Source organism: Labrus bergylta, chromosome 14, assembly GCF_963930695.1.
Source record: "Labrus bergylta chromosome 14, fLabBer1.1, whole genome shotgun sequence".
In the NCBI taxonomy this organism is placed as follows: Eukaryota; Metazoa; Chordata; class Actinopteri; order Labriformes; family Labridae; genus Labrus; species Labrus bergylta.
The window spans coordinates 3,848,107-3,865,570 of NC_089208.1; the positions used below are offsets into that span (position 1 = coordinate 3,848,107).

General features: G+C 39.1%; 1 protein-coding gene across 1 annotated transcript in view; it reads right to left on the reverse strand.

Moving 5' to 3' along the window:
- Positions 1-1,619: 1,619 nt before the first annotated feature.
- LOC109998951 (ceramide synthase) overlaps positions 1,620-17,464 on the reverse strand; it is a 35,482-nt gene continuing 19,637 nt past the window's right edge. Inside the window, exons 4-5 of the mRNA XM_020653897.3 lie at positions 15,713-15,808; positions 1,620-11,957 (exon numbers count right to left, since the gene is read on the reverse strand). Coding sequence (XP_020509553.1) covers positions 11,652-11,957; positions 15,713-15,808 — 402 coding nt within the window. The 3' untranslated portion in view covers positions 1,620-11,651. The remainder of the gene's footprint in view (positions 11,958-15,712; positions 15,809-17,464) is intronic.

Below are 17,464 nucleotides of genomic sequence, written 5' to 3' on the forward strand. Positions count from 1 at the left end.
TATGAACACACAAAGTGAAAAGCAAAAGTTATTTCAAACAGAAAAAAAGGTATAAAGGTATAAAGTATCGTTGAGTCAGAGGGATAAATCGGATATATGCTTTGTTTGCTATTTTTTACCACATCAAATTAAGCTTTTTTTGTATTTATAATTAATTACCATATATATATTTTTTTATTTGTATTTAATTTGTATAATTTGCAGTATTGTTGTCCTCCTTGGCATGACTTCATTTTCTTGCATGATGTTCAATTCTCTTTGTTTCATCCCAACACCTGTAAATAAGTATCGTCCAGCATTGAAGCACTCTTTACTTCCTGTCGTTTGTTATTGGCTAATGGCTGAATCAGTGAGGAACTCAAAATATAATTAGTAAAAAAGGATAAAGATACATTCATGAAATGTGTGTGCTCTCCCTCTGTGAAAGATTGAACGACAGCACTAGACGCAGGACGACTTCACATAGTCCACGTCGTTTTTTAGAAGATCGTCTACACCAGTGGTTTCCAAACTTTTTCAGCAGGACTCCCCTTTCCTATAAACATTTTCAAGCCCCCTGCCCATACCCACTGACACAGCTTAATGCTGTCATGATCTCAGACCATGAGACACACCACACTGCACTGTACTCTCTCTTCATCACCCTCCTTTGTTTTAGTACTTGTGACATTTCATGAAGATTAATCACAAACATCATGATTATCTTTAAGTTTTTTCACAAGGGGAACTGAGAACATTGTTATTGATTTAGCCTTCCCGCGGCTCCCCTGACATAACGCCAGGTCCCCACAAAAGTTTTGGAATCACTGGCCGGTCTACAATCCAGGAGCTGAGCAGCTGAGTCTCAGTTGTCATCTTGAACCAGCAGTGCCTCTGGGTGGCAGTGATGTGATATTACAGATGACCTTATGACCGGAGACCTATGCATATATGAAATGCAAAGACTGTGATGCAAGCAGCAACAATTCATTCACTGATTAGCCATCAACTACTAAATTGCCAAGTATTTCCATAATCAATTCATATACATGTATTTTTTTGCCAAAATGTTTAATTTACCTGATACCTGCTTCATATTGAGTAAATATTCTCCAGTTTCTTTACAGCAATCTGACAATAAACTCGAATTAGTTTTGGCTGTGATCAAAACATTTGAAGGCATAATCTAGTGGGAATCACTGAAAGATATATTTCACCTTTTCCCACTTTTAGACCAATCATATCAATTAAGGAAGGAAATGATCAACAGATTAATTGAAAGTTGCCGCCATTCTTCCAATTAATTTTTTTTTAAACAGATAAAAAAAAGTCCTTCAAAGGCCTTGAAAAGTGAAGCCAATGCAGAAATGTCAAATCCTGCAGTTTGTCGAGTGTCCACTAGAGGCTGGCTGCAGGAACACAGGAAGTCACATACACACAACAGCCAAAAAAAGTTGTTTTTACAGTGGCTGCTGCCGATGAGCCTCTGGAGCCCCCTGCAGGAACAGATGTGAGGAAATAACGTAGATTTGAAGCCAAGTTTTTACTGGTTTTAAAATAAAACTTTAGTGAAATGTCATCTCTTGGATGCTGATGGTGTGTAGATGCAGATGCAGACAAGACAAGGAAAAACAAAACAGTCTAATCAAATCAAATTTATTGAATTTTTAAAGGGGTGCTCTGAATTCACAAGTTGCAGCTACAGTACATAACTCCTCTTTTATTAACATTGTTTTTAAGCTATTTCGTAAAACAGTCCATTCTCTTTTCAGATCGGAAATTTCCTCAAAATAAAAAGGTCACGCTACAAAAAAAGGACAGATGCATCTGATATTTATATATGAAAAATTAGAACGCTATCAAAAATAATGCGGGGCAGCGAGTGGTAAAGGCTGTGAAAGGTTCTGCGCTAACGTCAGTTAAACACCCCATGGCAGAACAGCGAGTGATATGGACAGCAGGTTAAGATTCAAATCCAAAATCTCCAGAAATATACACATCCACCTATGTGACAAAGAAAATGATTGAAAACAAAACACGGCAACAAATCAAGACAATATATCTTTGCTTTAAAGGGTTTGAACCTTAAATGATGCATATTCATTAAGAAAACAATATGGTGGGATTTGCTTGAGAATTTGAATATTTAGATTAAATGCTAACAAATGAAATACTACAGATTATTAACATGAAGACCTTAGTGCAACAGAATCAAAGGACGACTTTTTCTCTCATTCCAACAGTAAATGCATAGTAACTTATTTAAAAAAAATAAAGAATGAAATCAAATCAAAGTGTTTATTAATGACCGCTGTGGGCACCAAAGTGACTGAAGCAGTCATTCTTCTTTAAGGATATGAGGAAAGTGATGATAATGAAGATGATAAATACGGCCACAACCTGTAAACACCGCCTGCCTTTGTAGCCGAGTTTTCTTTAGAGTCACTTGAGTGCGGTTCATGAGCCTAATTCCACATTTACATCATAACAGAGGAAACAAATGATTACTATTTATAGAAACCCGTTCTGACTTTATCACATTTTTTTCTTTCCCAGGTCAAAGGACACCTGGAGGAAGCAGGACCCACCCTGAATTTATGTGTGAAGCATCAAACTCATAGAAAGTAGGGGCGTGGATGGCCTAGCGGCTGGGTCACACCCCATGTAAGGAGGATATAGTCCTCCAAGCGGGCAGCCCGGCTTCTAGTCCAGCCTGTGGCTCCTTTCCCGCATTTCACCCCCCCACTCTCTCGCTGGTTTCTTACTCTATCCACCGTCCTATTCAATAAAGGCAAAAAGCCCAAAAATAAATCTTAAAATTCACATCTCATAAATCCACAGAACTGCAACCACCGGGTGACCTATGCATGTGTTAGCTTCACAGCGCTAGCACATCAGTTTGTTTTTATTTTTGTATACCTTTGGATGTAAATGACTTAAGAAAAATCATGCCTTCCTCAAGCAGGACATTCAATAAAGGGAACATGGACACCGACATTTGCCACTCTTGTTTCTGTTGAGGCGTTGCCTTGGGTTTTATTACGACTTAAAATGTACAAAGTGTATGGTTAGCGCTTGCTAGCACTCAGGGGAGCAAATGTTAGCATTAAATCTGCAACCACTTAGCCTTTTGTTTTATGTCCTGAAGAGTTAACAAGAAGGGTACTCGCATTCAAAAAAACAGTTTGAGCAATTGTCTGAATGTTGCAGTACTATGCGCTAATGCTTTAGCTTCAAGCATTTGAATGGAGCCTAAAACATTAATGCTAAAGTTTTAGCATGGGATGAACAGTCACCCAAAGTAGCCTTAGCAAAAGGCTAAAGTTTAAGCATCAAACATTGAGACTAAGCTATATCTACTTGAGGTAAATATGTTGCAGGCATTTGCTAAAGTTAAAGTCAACCATGACTCAACATATTTAATATTTAGTGTTAGCTTGAAGCAAGATATGACTCATCAATATAAGATAAAGTGTTAGCATGAACCCTACAACCAATTAGTATAAAAGGAACGAGCTCTATTTAAATGAGTGCAAGCAAGAGGCAGACAAGTGCTGCATGTAGTGTAGGCCTCTGCTAATGCTACACACACATGCTAATTTTGGTGTCCATGTTCCCATTCAGCGAGAGTCACAGTTAAAGTTAGGGATGTAACGATACACTCAACCCGCGATATGCTATGTATCCGTTTGTTTTTGTCACAATTAATTACATTCTCATAGGGAAATGAGATCAAATTCAATATGTGGAAAAATACCACCCTCTGTTGGTCAAAAAAAAGTATTGCAATTATTTTTTCTCTCATCGATTTAAATTGTTCATGTTTGTATCAGATTTTAATTGTGTTGCGAGGTATCGTTACATCCCATCAAATTCTCGCCTCACAAACAAGTTCAAGAAAAGCAGTATATTTTTTTCGAACGTTAATGTTTTTCTGTAACATGTAAAGTTTATAATCACAGCCATGACTTGGACTATGTGTTCACAATATGTGCCTTAATTAGAGAAAGATGTCCCTCGACTGTAAGCTGCGTTTAGTGTACGTGCTAGCAGAAAAAATAAACTGCTGTTAAATGTTTTTATTACTTCCTTCCATCCATCACAAATCCAACAAAATGTGTCTCTCTCTGGGACGCAATGAAAACATAACAAGACTACTGGGTAGTTTTGTTTTTAAATGAGAGGTGGATTATTGCATCTAAAAAAAAAGTAAAACAAATCTAAGTGGATCTCTCTTCACATCGCAGCATTTCACTTATCGGACAGTCTTTGGTTTACCAACCCTTAGAAGTTAAAGTATCAACAATAAAATGCTTTAAAATCATTGTATAGAAAAGAATCAGCATACCAAACTCGATGTTAATCATCTTCAGAGTCTCATCATACAACAACTTCATCAAACGTCATCAAACCCTGAGCGAAGAGGACGAGCTTAAGACTTTCTACATTAAGAAACGATCACGTGATGAAGAATAAATGATATGTGCACTCTGCTGGCCTTCAGCCTTTTATAACTCTTACTGAGGGGCTCTCAGGTTCTGGATCAGATGTTTTGTGTCTAACATGACCACATGGGGCCGTGATCGGGACTCTGAGGAAATAACGTTTATCGTCTTTGTGCGACTATGGAACAAAGAACTGAAAACTGTAGTCAGGTCGGTTAGCTTAGCTCTGGGATAACTTTAGGCCAAACCAAAAAAAATATGACATTGTTATTTGATTATTTGATTTAACCAAAAACGAGGTACCGTGTTTTGGACAGTCTGAACTTTTTCTGTACTTTCAAAAACAGTCTGATGATCCCGCCCCACCCCGTCACTCTATTCTTGAGTTTTATCTTCAACAAACTGGGAACAATCGTAGTTCTTCTGACACCATTTTGAGGGAACGATTTCAGCTCTTCCTTTGGAGAAGATACTCTCAAAGCACAAGAGGAACCTTTAGACACTTAAAGTACAATAATAGGTTAAAACGCCCTCACTGATAAATCACCAGCAATCACCATCTGATAACCTCTGGAACAGCTCCGATGTAGGCCTTAATAAATGAATCCAAACAAATACGATGGATCATAAGTTTGGTTCAAGTTCACACAGCTCCTTCGGGACTCTTAAAACGATCTTGAAACCCAAGTCACAACTGACGCAGAGTTTCAACCATGGCGACCTCCATCTTGTTTTTAAGTATTTGATGCTACTATAACAACTGCAGATTGGCAAACATCACTTCAGCGCTCTTATTGGCTGTTCAATGGCTAATGCTTAAAAAGCCTCTGAAGGTTCTTCTTTCCTCGCAGGTAGTTTAGCAAAGTTTTGTCTCACAAAAACAAACCCCAGTGTGTTCAGTCATTATGGGTTTAATGGAGCAGGGCTGGACATTACATTTGAATTCTTGACACATATTCTCACAAATAAATATTTTCAGTTTTTATTCACTGGAGGGACTCTTAAAAACTGCCTGAATGAAAAGCTACTGCGATCAAAAGAAAAAAGAATGGGAACATTGGATGATAAAACCAAGGGGAAGTGAGGAATGTTATGGTTGCTATCTTTTTATGTCGGTTAAAATTTTGCAATCAACTTCAAACCCTCTTCTTCTGAATCGTTAGCTCCAAAGTGACCTGTCAAAATCAGAGCAATGGGCAACGGGAGGTTTCAAATGTCTTAAGGTTATCAAAATGTTGAATACTTTAATACCTTTTCATATTGTGTGTTTTAAAATGACTTTTTAGTGTTGAAAAGCTCAGAAACTTTAGTAGAATTTGAACCCAAAGCTGCTGCAAGAGAAAGACACGGAGCGCCATCTTGTACGAAACACATCGGCAAAGTTTTGATACCGAAATGTTGCCGATGTTTTTGTGCAATTCAGACAGTGTGACAGATGTAAATCAATTAAAAACAAAAAACTACCAAATATTGGGTGCCTAAGACTTCTATTTTGGTTGCTGTGGTGTTGAAACAGGTCATGATATTTTTTTAGATGTTTTCTTGTATCCTATTAGAGTTTAACATTTTTGTATCCTGACAACCCTAAAATGTAAAAACTGATTCTAGCAAAGGCAAAATAAAGGCGCACGTCTATAAATCGCAAACTCGCTCAGCAAACTTGACCTTATTGTGTAAATGCAGCTTCTTCAACTCAAGGTCAGAGAGGAAGGATAGCTTTATAAACACACGTCAGGTGGCATTGCTGTCAGATTTAAACTACTCAGAAAACCAATCATTCATCTGATTAGTATCACTGAAAACATCCAATGAATTCCAACTTAGAGCATTCAAACAATCCCTCAGGTCAGGGTTTTAGTGTATTAAGTGTAGTTGTGTGAGGTCACTGTGGCTGAAAAACTGTAAATAAATGTATATGACGGCAGCAGACCACATAGGAAACATGCACAGCTTAATAGGAAATGCCCTATACTGGTGCTGCTAATTCCAACTGGCCCTGTATGTAAAGTGCTGAGTGGACAAGCAGATAATCCTGACGACAGATGGCAGCAGAGAGGAGGGAGTGCTTGGTCTGCTCTCAGCAGTTTTTACATCACTGCAGAGTTCACCAGCCAAGAAAAGACACGAGCAGAGATGATGAGAGGAGGGAGGGAGGCTGGGAGGAAACACTGGTAAATAAACGGGCGATTATCGGCGAGACCTGCAGCTTGGAATCTTAGAAACAAAACAAAAATGGCTGACTTAAGTGGCAGCTGTAACAGAGAGCTGTGAGGTAAGTAGAAGAATGATGGCCATGACATCATATGAGTCAATAAAACTGATGGGAGATGAAGTCTTGGTGGTTGGTGAGCAGGACAGTGAAAAAAAAAAAAAAAAAGTTGGACTGAAAGCAGAACAAAAAGCCTGGGATGTTTCCCAGTCAGAGCGGCCCCGGTCAGCACTGGACAACAAGAGGCCTGCACTCTCCTGGACCTCAGCCAAGCCCGACAAACAATCCCATCATTCAGCTGCTCGGCTCGTCCGACCGCCCTCATCCTCACGCTGCTCGTCAGCATACAGTCTGTCTGTCCACCAGCAAGACGACTCATCAGCTTTTCCACACCAGTGACACTACATATCCCACAATGCATCATCGGCACCCTGGGGCTTTCTCAGCAGTTTTTTGAAGCTTGAAAATGTGGGTTTGAGATTCAAATGAACCCTCGGATCACGGCTCACTTTTTTCTTTATTAGAAATTTGAGACAAGCGTAAATGTTTGAAGTCAAACGATTTATCAGAATGTTAAATTCACAGCATATACACGATGAGTTAAATAGGTCAATGCCTTCATTTTGTGTTACAAAAACAAGCTGTAACTTCTTGTTTTTATCTCTTTAAGCATGATATGTATGCAAACTTTTCTTATATGTGGATGGAAAAATATTAAACTCTCTCAGAAGATTCACTGCAACCGCCTCAGTTTGTCTGGAAAGAGCTTTAGCTTATGATGACCGCTGTTATATTACAAAACTTCAGATTCAGTCACTGGTACACTTTGTTTTCAGCATTTACAGTAAGTGCATCCACATGCTCACTATAATCCTGGTTAGGATCAGGTTTGGAAGTGTCCCCTGTTATGTGCCGTTTCATGTAAACTAGGGACGTGCCAAGCGACTCATTCATGAGCTGGTTAAACAGGAATATGAATTTAGATTAGCCAATCAGTGTCAAGGTAAGAAAACACTTAGAAAAGTTTCTAAATTGAGCACAACTGAAGTCACATTTCTTATGCAGTTAGCGTCTTGTTGATCTATGTTTCAGAAAGGAGTACGATCACAGCATCTCTGTAGATGATGTCAATTTGGTTAGCATGGTGAGGCTAACATTACCAGCCTGGTGAACGTCGACATGCCTGTGATAAACGTGATAACTTAACTCACTTATGTGGTGACTGATCTGGCCAATAAGACAGTTGAACCTGACACAGCCTACATATCACAATGCTCCTATGAGATGCTGTTTGCTTACTGTGCTGGTTTACATCCAGGCAGTAGAGCGAGGAGAGACAGTCCATTAGCCAGGACTACAGTCGGTGTACGGCTACAGCCCCGGTACAGTTCTATTGAGGGCCAATGTATGAAGATATTGATTATTATTTTAAAGGACTAGTAATTCTGGAGCTGACTAGAGAACGTTTAGTCGGCTTGCTGCACACATCCCTGATGTAAACATCTTTTCCTGGTTTTAGAGAAACTTGAACAAGAAACCTGGAGTACTCCGATAAAGACCAGAACACTGAAGCATGTAAACACCTTCTCCAGGATTCTAAACTATCTCCTTTGGTGTGGAACATAGCGACTGAAACGGTGAGGGATCCGGTCACATCTGCCCACAGATAATGACACACCTGGATCCTGACAGAAACATGTCTACCAGGAAATACAGAACCAGGTTTAAAGTGTTCCATGTAAATATCAGAGAGGGAAGAAGATCAAAACCAGGACTTCTTGAGAATGCAAAAAGCACTTATTGATCTGCACTTCACAGTGGCTGCTGTCCCGATAAAGTCACACGAGCTCACTTTTACACTAAGAAGAAGAAACTGGCCTTCATGAGGGGAAACCATCAGATGGAGTCATTCACTTTAACGCTCTGGATCTGTATGCAACATCTCAAATATTATGAAAGAGGTAACATTAACGCTAACATGAAAACAAAACTTGTAAAGTCGAGTATATTCTACTCTGAAGGTGGGGATTACAACTAAGCGAGTTAAATTCCTTCTGATTCAACCTTCTTCTTGATTTGTTGAAAAAAGCGACACCTCTATCAAAATCAGCGTCCAAACGGAAAAATGTGTCGACGGAGCGGCGGTCGTAAACTTGTCTCTTTGTTTGCTACAAAAGTTGTGAATACAGAAAGATATATATTTATATTTCTTTTAAGCATTAAATCAACTTCAAGCTGTGGAAACACCAGTGAGGTATATTTTAAAAGACAAGCGGAGGATTTTAAAAAAGAAAAAAAGAAAAACATCAGAGGATGAATTTTCTAGTCTGAGTGTAAATAAACGGTCCCAAAGTATCTGAACTGAACAGAGCGTGTTACGGTGACATGACGTGACATTAATAGTGTGTACATGCACCACAACCTGTTTTTTTTTCTTTTTGCATAGATTAAATTTGCAGGATATAAAAAAAAGGCCATTTAATGCACGATACGTCGATTATAAAGCTTAAATGACTGAGTGAATATTATCCGAGGAGTTAAACTAATATCAGGGTTAAGAAGGATGATAATAGTCTCTTTTTTAATTCTCTGATATGAATAAGTTAAAACTCTCCAGATCCACAAAGTGAAGCCTCTCTCGTCTCGCAACAGATTTGTAGACTAATGTCTTTATGCAACTGTGAATGCATCAAAAAAAATGGTCCTCTCAAGTCAAACGTTTAAGATATATGATTTTAAAACTATTTTCTTGTGATGAAAATAAAAACATGATGTAGATACATGGAGTATATACACAGCCCTGTGTGAAGGGCATGTTCACCTCTGGAGCCTCTAAAGAGAGACGGTTTGATAAAACCAGGATTCAGGAAGAATCCCTCCTGATAAATGAAGACGATACTGAAAGGCTCAGAAGTGTCACTCCTTCATCTAACTTTGACCTGTTGAGTCGCTGCTCACCTTATTGCTCTGACCTCTGCCCTGAGTTTGTCTCAAATTGGGCATTAACCCCCACATGTCCACATAAACTCCTCTGTGGTGGGACAAGCTGACCCATAACAGGTGAAAACAAACTCCACATTAAACTGTAAGTGACTATTAAAGACCGTCGTCCCGAGCTGCCCCACATCACACAAAAGCTGTCAGTGGCCAACTCTTTCCAAGTTACCAACGAAAAAGGGTGGGACTCTATTTCAACTTTTCCAACAAAGTTTTCAGATTTTTGATAAAAGTTTCTGGAAATTTAAGATGAAAGATCAGAGAATTTCAGATTTTTGACAATGTTATCCGAAAGTGTAAAAACATTTCTGACTACAGTTTGTGAAAAAGGTACGTCCAAAGTTTCAAAACATTTGACGCTGAAAGTTTAAGAAAATTTCCTTCAAACGTTTCTTAAAATTATTTGAAGAAAGTTTCCAAAATGTTTTCCAATTACGTTTTCTTATCATGTTTTGATCAAACGTTTCTGAAGGGATTTTTTGACAAAATTTCCGACACATTTTTCAAAAAAATTCTGATGAAAATTTCCGAAAATGACTGACGATAGTGTTGAAACTTTTTTAATGAAGCTTCTGAACATTTCTGACAAGTTTCCAAATATTTCTGACGATAGTTTTCTGAAACAGATTGTGGATTTAAAAGATGAAACTTTTTTTCCAGTAGCATTATAATCTGCTCGGTAAAAACCCGCACATGCAAAAAAATAAAACAGGTCTAGAGGAAAAATTTTAAAAGCTGAATTTCACCAATCAATGCACTTGGGTGTACATCAATCCAAATACACATCAGATATGTTATCCTCACATGGCTTTATGTTTTCATTTTTAAGACAATCAAAGCAGTTTGGTCTGCAATTTTTTTTTACGGAGTTTCCTCGTCGTCTTGACTGAACTTTTTAAGAAAAATAAAATACGGCATGCACGTGTTTTCTGCCATGCTTTTCGGGGGGGGAGGGGGGGAATGTGTAAATGAGGGATGGATCCAGCAGTTGAGGTAATCCCCTGTCGTTGCCATAAACATTCAAAGATACTGCCAAAACTGAATTCAAAACGACAGCAGAAACTGAAGTCTTTGTGCAGCATTGATTCCTGCGTACAGAGCGAGCACTCTTATTTTGACGTTCAGCCACTGGATACAAATGAACCAGGGCCAGAAAAAGTGTGAAGGAGGTTGCAGTGAGGAACACGGGATTTGTTGCTGCAGTTTTTAAAAAAAAAACTGAAGTGAGAACTATAACCAAAATGAACAGAGGTAAAAAAGTCAGAACCTATCACATTAACAGGGTTGCAAGCAAATGTCGTTTTTTTTTTTTAAGCTCTGAAATGGATGAAGCAACAATTATTTTTTCAGCTAATACTGCCTCATTTTTTGCATCCCCACCCACCACTATTCCTTATCCTTCTCGTCAAGTGTGATTAGTGAATGGATGGGAGAGGAAAACGCAACTATCCGATACGTCACAGCAAATCCATGAAAAATAAATACAACCCGTCGTATCAGCCACTCACACACACTCACGCTGTAACAGACCTTCCGAGTCAGCAGAGGCTGTAAACACAGTAGGAGTTAAGAGATAAGATAAAGTCTCTCCGTGGAGGCTTCTTCTTCTTCTGGTTCTGCAGCTTTTACTCCACATGTTACTCTCAGTGAAGCAAACATGACTTTTTTCTTTAGTGTTGTAAATGTTAAATATGAAGTAGCACTTCAAATAGATCCAGGAAAGAGCCAAATCCAGAAAAACAAAAAAAACACAAAAAAAAATAAAACAAATCTTCAAACTTCAGTAGTAGAACTTTATCCGAGGAGGAGAAGTCTGCTCCAGCAGCAGATTTGAAAACGGAGGAGTAAAAGTGTACGGAAAATGCCCAGGAGTTGTGGGACGAGAGCAGGCAGTCCTGGTGTACTACAGTACGATGGTGGGGGGTTTTTCGAATGTGATAAGTCAAAGTAGTGCCTGTTGCAGGAGTAGTTGCGTTAGTAGCAGAGTGTGCGGCTTGAGCGAGCAGTCGTGAAATCGGATTTCAATCATCCTTTGAATTGTCAGTGACGGCGGCCACAGGAGACGAGTCCTGACTGCGGCTGCGCTTGTAAAGACGGTAGCCCTTTCGGCAGAGCAGGACGAACCAGTAGACCTGCGGCGCCAGGATGCACGAGTTGCCCAGGTTGGTAAGGAGCGGCAGGTGGAAGGGGACGCTGTAGAGCGGGATGCCGTAGTGTTGCCCGTACACCCAGTACATGTAGGGGAAGAGGGCGATGCGGCACATGAAGAAGGTCAGCAGCACCATGCCGCCGTTGGCCTTGTGCAGCCAGCATTCCTGGAGGCTGAGCTGGAGGGGGGGGGGAGACAAACATAACAAGGGAGGGGGGGTAGAAGAAAGAGGATTTTAATGAAGTACTTAAATACAAACTGAAATATAACTGGACTTTGACAAGTTTTGACCCGGTTTGACATTTTTACTGTTTCAGGTTTCTGTGAAAAAATAAATAAACACTAGCTTTCTCCCCTTCTTCTTAAATTCAAATTCAAAAAACTTTATTTGTCCCCGGGGGGGCAATTCAAAGGCACATAGAGCAGTAAATTAACAACAGTGCAAGTAAACAAAACATTTTAACCTACATATAAAGTGTCAATTTAAATACAACTTAAAGCTTAAACTTAACTTAAAAATACAAAATATAAAAGAGTAGATATAAGTGGACAGTGATCGGACTAACAGATGTAAACAGAACTATGTGCAGTAAACGAGAATGTTGGGTTTAAGTGTTTTTGATGACCTGCCCTGAACACAGAGGTGTAAACTGTCCAATCAAATCAGATGTCAGGCCTCTGGCTTGCCTTCCCATGTGTAGTGTATTATTTCAATTGTTTGGAGTTTGGATGTCAGGCAGCTCAAACGAAGCTAAACATTTTAAAATGTAATCAAACAGTCATGCTTTACAACAGGGTGCGGAGGTCTTCTTCCTCTTGAGTATTCCTCCATATTCTCTCATCTATCTTTCATACAGGGTAATCCAATCCAAACTCCAAAGGATTTAGTGATGTGTCCGTTTGTGAATGAGTCGGCACGTTAATGTGAAAGATGGGAGCCGGCTCTAATTTCAGAACTGGTTTTCCTTTTCCCCTCTTTTTGATTTTATTTAACACACAGCTAAAGGGATTGGCCACATGGCATATCTCGCCCTGATTAAATGTTCAAATGTGTGTGCTCTCACGTCAATTTGGATGTGATGATAAAAGCATCAAGGAGAGCTGAGGGATACCAAAAAATCACATGACAGCGTTATTCTGGGAATTAAACAGTTAAGTGTAATAATAACAATGATTAATTGTTCATAGCTCAAAGTTGATAAATGTAGTTGATGTAATAAATTGCAAAATGGTTCCCAATAAAGAGCTGTTTGGGAGTCAAAAGAGTCGACTCTTTGAGCTGGGTGGGTTAGGGTACTAAGTACTTGGTCTTTTTCGATTCTCACCAACAGGGTTTGTTTAAATCTCTGTTGAAATGATATCTGTCCTCATATTCTGGTTTACTTTGATTGTACTTCATATTATAGATATACGGAAGTCGAGACGAGATCCACTCCTGTGGTTAACAAAGAAGAGTCCAGAAAATGGTTGAAGACGTTCGTTATTCTTAGAGAATAAATATGAGAGACTTTGGAGAATACCGGACATTTCATAGGCAGCATTTTAAACAAAAATCTCATCGCTCGTTCAACTTCACCAAAGCTGAATACATGTACTCTTGTTTGCTACAAGATGTTGACTTTTAAGGGATTGAAGGATTGCAAAAGGCAAAGATTGATTGGTTGTGATTTAAGATAACTATTCATGACCATCACATGAATGTTACATAATGTTTACAGAAATGCATGACTACAGGCTTAAGCTGAGGCGTAACAAGGCCTGATCATATCAAAACATAGTTCACTACTTCTTCACAAAATGTTTTTCCATTTGTTCATAGAGAGAAATATGCTTACTTTTTAATACATATACTGTTTATGATCAGTCGTGGTTGTACTGTGCAGTGCAGGGAAATCTCCAGGGGTAAAAATGAGCTCTTTTTAAGAAAATCTTCTTCTTCATTGAATTGGGAAGCCCTCTACACAACAGAAATCAAACTGCACAAAGCAGTAAAAAAAAAAAAAGAGGGTCTTCTGTTAGTGCTGATGTAGTCCAAAGGAGGGCAGCGTTTTAAAGACAGACAGGAGAGATTGAGCTTTGCTTTGCTCTTTTTCTCTTTGCTGACACCAGATGTCAGCACAGACCTGAAAGTCCACACGGTCCACTGATTTCACTGAGACACACAGAACGGCTTCCTCTATTCTTAGATAACGGCTTCTCCACATCAGATAGTCTCTGACTGTGCAGCATGATGTATGTGTGGGATGTTAGTCCCAGTGTGTGGGATGGATCTTATGAATGGATGGCTTCAGAGGAGGCAGTGCCTGTGAACGCACCATGGCTTAAGGCTTTTTTTTTTTCTCTTGTTTTTTTTTGGGTGATCTATGCACCTTAATTATTGATGATACAGCGACAAGGGACATCCCAAGTGAAATGCAGATATCAGGTTTGTGATGATGCAAGGAGGAAGCTGCACATCACCTGATGAGTGTGCAACATAAACAGGATGCATGACTCTCTGTTCTGTCTGTTCTGGGAGAGAGTCAAAGAACTGATGCTACGTTGCTAAAGTACAAACCATATATCACCTGTTATACAGTACGTGTTAAATATGGTTTGAAATGCCACGAATGCATGCATCTTCTTTTTTTCCACAAAGCTGAGGCCTTAAACGTTTTACCATGAAGGTATAATGTATGTATAACTCTATATTAGACTATATAAGACTACACATCTTAAGCGTCTACTAGTGTATTTAAACTCATGAATTTACGACAGACTTTTCCACATATCCCCATTGTCAGATGGTTTCTTTGTTTTACTAAAGTCCATGTCAGCTTGACTTTAGGTTAAAAGGTCAGTTTGACATTTTCCACTTAATTGCATCACAATACACTTGGCAGAGAGTGGTATTTGTTTTTTGTGCTTTGCTTAAAATATGTTTTCCACAACTGAAAGTAGGGATTGGTCTCAATTTCAGAATATTCAAATAATCATTAGTTTATGAAAAACATTAAAGTGTTCATGCGACATATATCTCATCTTAAAAAATACATTTTATTTACTGTACTACTGCCAGATGGTGGCTGGAGCAATTAAATAACAAAAACTGCAGTCCCTCGAGTGTCCACTGGAGGCTGGCTGCAATAGCCCCAGAAGCCACATACACAGCCATTCAAAAAAGCCTGTTTACAGCCAGGATCACAGAAAAGACATTTGAGCTTAATAGGTCATTTATTTATCAGCACACACTGTTCAGGTGTGACTTCTTTTTTAGAACTTTTTTGAGGGACACAGGTTACACAGGTTACTCATAACCTTTTGATATGTTAGCATGCTAAACTAGCCTGCACAGAGATGGAAAATGCTACACAGTGGATGTGCTGTCAGTGAACAGGACGTCCCATTAAACTAATGAAGTTAAAGGTACGATCCTTGGCCTTGAAAGCTGTGCTCCATCACCCCCTGAAGGAAGTAGACTTGTTAGCCGGACATGAGAACGTTTACAGCTTACATTGGAACTCTGTTTAATCGACTCTTTACACTCTGATGCCAATAAGTAGAAGCTAATCTGAGATCTACTCCCGTGAGGCCTCTAGCTGCCTGCTGTTTTTCTCTCAAGGCTGATCGGTCCCTTCTGCTTTGCCATGATGTCTGAAAATTTAAAATAGCTACATAGTGTTTCTGGTATCTATACCCCATGCATACAGTTTAAGCATGTGAATAAACCCAAAGCATGACAGGCATAGTTACAGCCCAGTTGCTAAGATATGATTGGACAATCCAAAATCTGCCACTGTGGAAGTTAAACTGTCCGAAAACGACAGGCAGCCTCGACTCGGCACAGTGTCAACACCTTCAGCTGTGTGAATCTTATCATAAACAGACCATGACAGATGTATGAATTCCCAGTTCATGTCAGGTAAATGCACCTGTGCGCACATGCAGCCTCACCTGAATGAGTATTTTCCCCAGGGAGACGAAGGGTGTGCTGAGCTCCGTTAAAAACAAACAGCCGATGAAGAAATCCCCCTGCTCCCTCCTGAAGAACTGTGGAACAGACAAACAGAGAACACACGGAGTGAGCAAACAAACATGAGCATGGAGAAGAAGAAGAAAAAAAAACACTCACAGCTGAAATTCAAGGACAAGATCTGGAACAATCTGACTGGAAATGTGATGAGCAGCTGGGATGATATCAGGTATTAACCACGTGTGTTTTGTTAACAGTGACTCTGTTACATTTGGCCCTGAAGGTTAATAACGTGCACCCGCCCTTTAGAAATACAACACAATTAAAAGCTCTCATCAAATTAACACAAAAAGTCATATTCAGTACAATCTCCAAACCCATCAGCTTTACTGTAGAGATCATAAAAGCCTCTTCTTTGTGGCTTCCAGTGCAGCTAGCAGTTAGCATTAAAGGACTTCTGATCATGACTTCCTTTTTAGTTTTTTTTGGATTGTTTACAGAGTAACAAACAACTTGTGAAGCGAGGATTGAGTTGGAGTTGAGAGACCACATCTGAGAGGGACAATGAGACAACACGACTAGCTATAGGGTTAAAAAACACTCAGAGAGAAGTACAAATTTAACACAATTTACTGTGTTGAACATGTGTAAACTGTAAACATGGTCCAAAACCACAGACAGATGTTCATAATGTTTACAGGTTATCATTTTCAAAAGGGTTGTATTTTAAATAGCCTTTTAAATAACATTTTAAACAACTTTTTAGACGACATTTTGAATTACATTTTGGATTTGTCTCCTCAACTGAAGCACACATCACATCACCATCCAGAATAGTCGTGATATTTTCAACATTTTCAGGATTTGTTAAATTATTTGAAACTTATTATTTAAGTATTGTTTAGAGGAAATGTTTTCTGTCATATTCTTGATTTAGGTCCTTTAGACGTTAGCGTCTGGAGGTTGAAAATGTGAAAACTCTCTCTTTGAAGTAAGAGGGTGTTTAGATCACCTCTTCATCATATTCTTCAATAACAAAATTGATGGTTATTTGAAATGCTTTAAATACATTTAAAAGTGAGTCATGGTTTAGTACTCTATTTTTAGCAACACTTGTATTGTATTTATGAATTTATTTGGATCCCAATGGCCACTTCTCTTACTGGGGTCCATACATTTGAAAATGAAACCAAAGTGGAAAACAATTATCTTATCAAACATTTTAAGTCAAAAGGAACAAAATAATAATGAAAACAGTAAAAAGCATGTCAAAAATCAGGGTGTTTCAATCCTGAATAAATTTAAGGTTGAATTAAGTTAGGACTGTCATGGAGAAGCTGCTGATATAAGAAAGATAATCTCTACTTTGGACTTTAAAACAGCAAAACCACTAAGCCATGTCTTCTTCTACCACAACTTAAACACGGCAGCGCGAGCAGAGGAGGGGCGGGATGTCCTGTTCATAAGTAATGAATGAAGCTTTCAAATATTGACCAGCGGCTCGTTGCTGTGCAGTGAGAGAGGAGAGGCCGTCCTAGAATAGGTGAATCAGCCTGGATGGATAAAAAAAACCGCCACACAAAAGGCCGGCACTGTCTGGTAGCATGGCTCGCTGTGTGCTCACGATGAATAAAGGATGAGCGGCTTCAGACGTGGCTTTGCCATCTGCCTGTCAAAGAACGAGCGAGACCACAGGGAGGAACTTTACACCACACCTGAACAACTACCTGGCT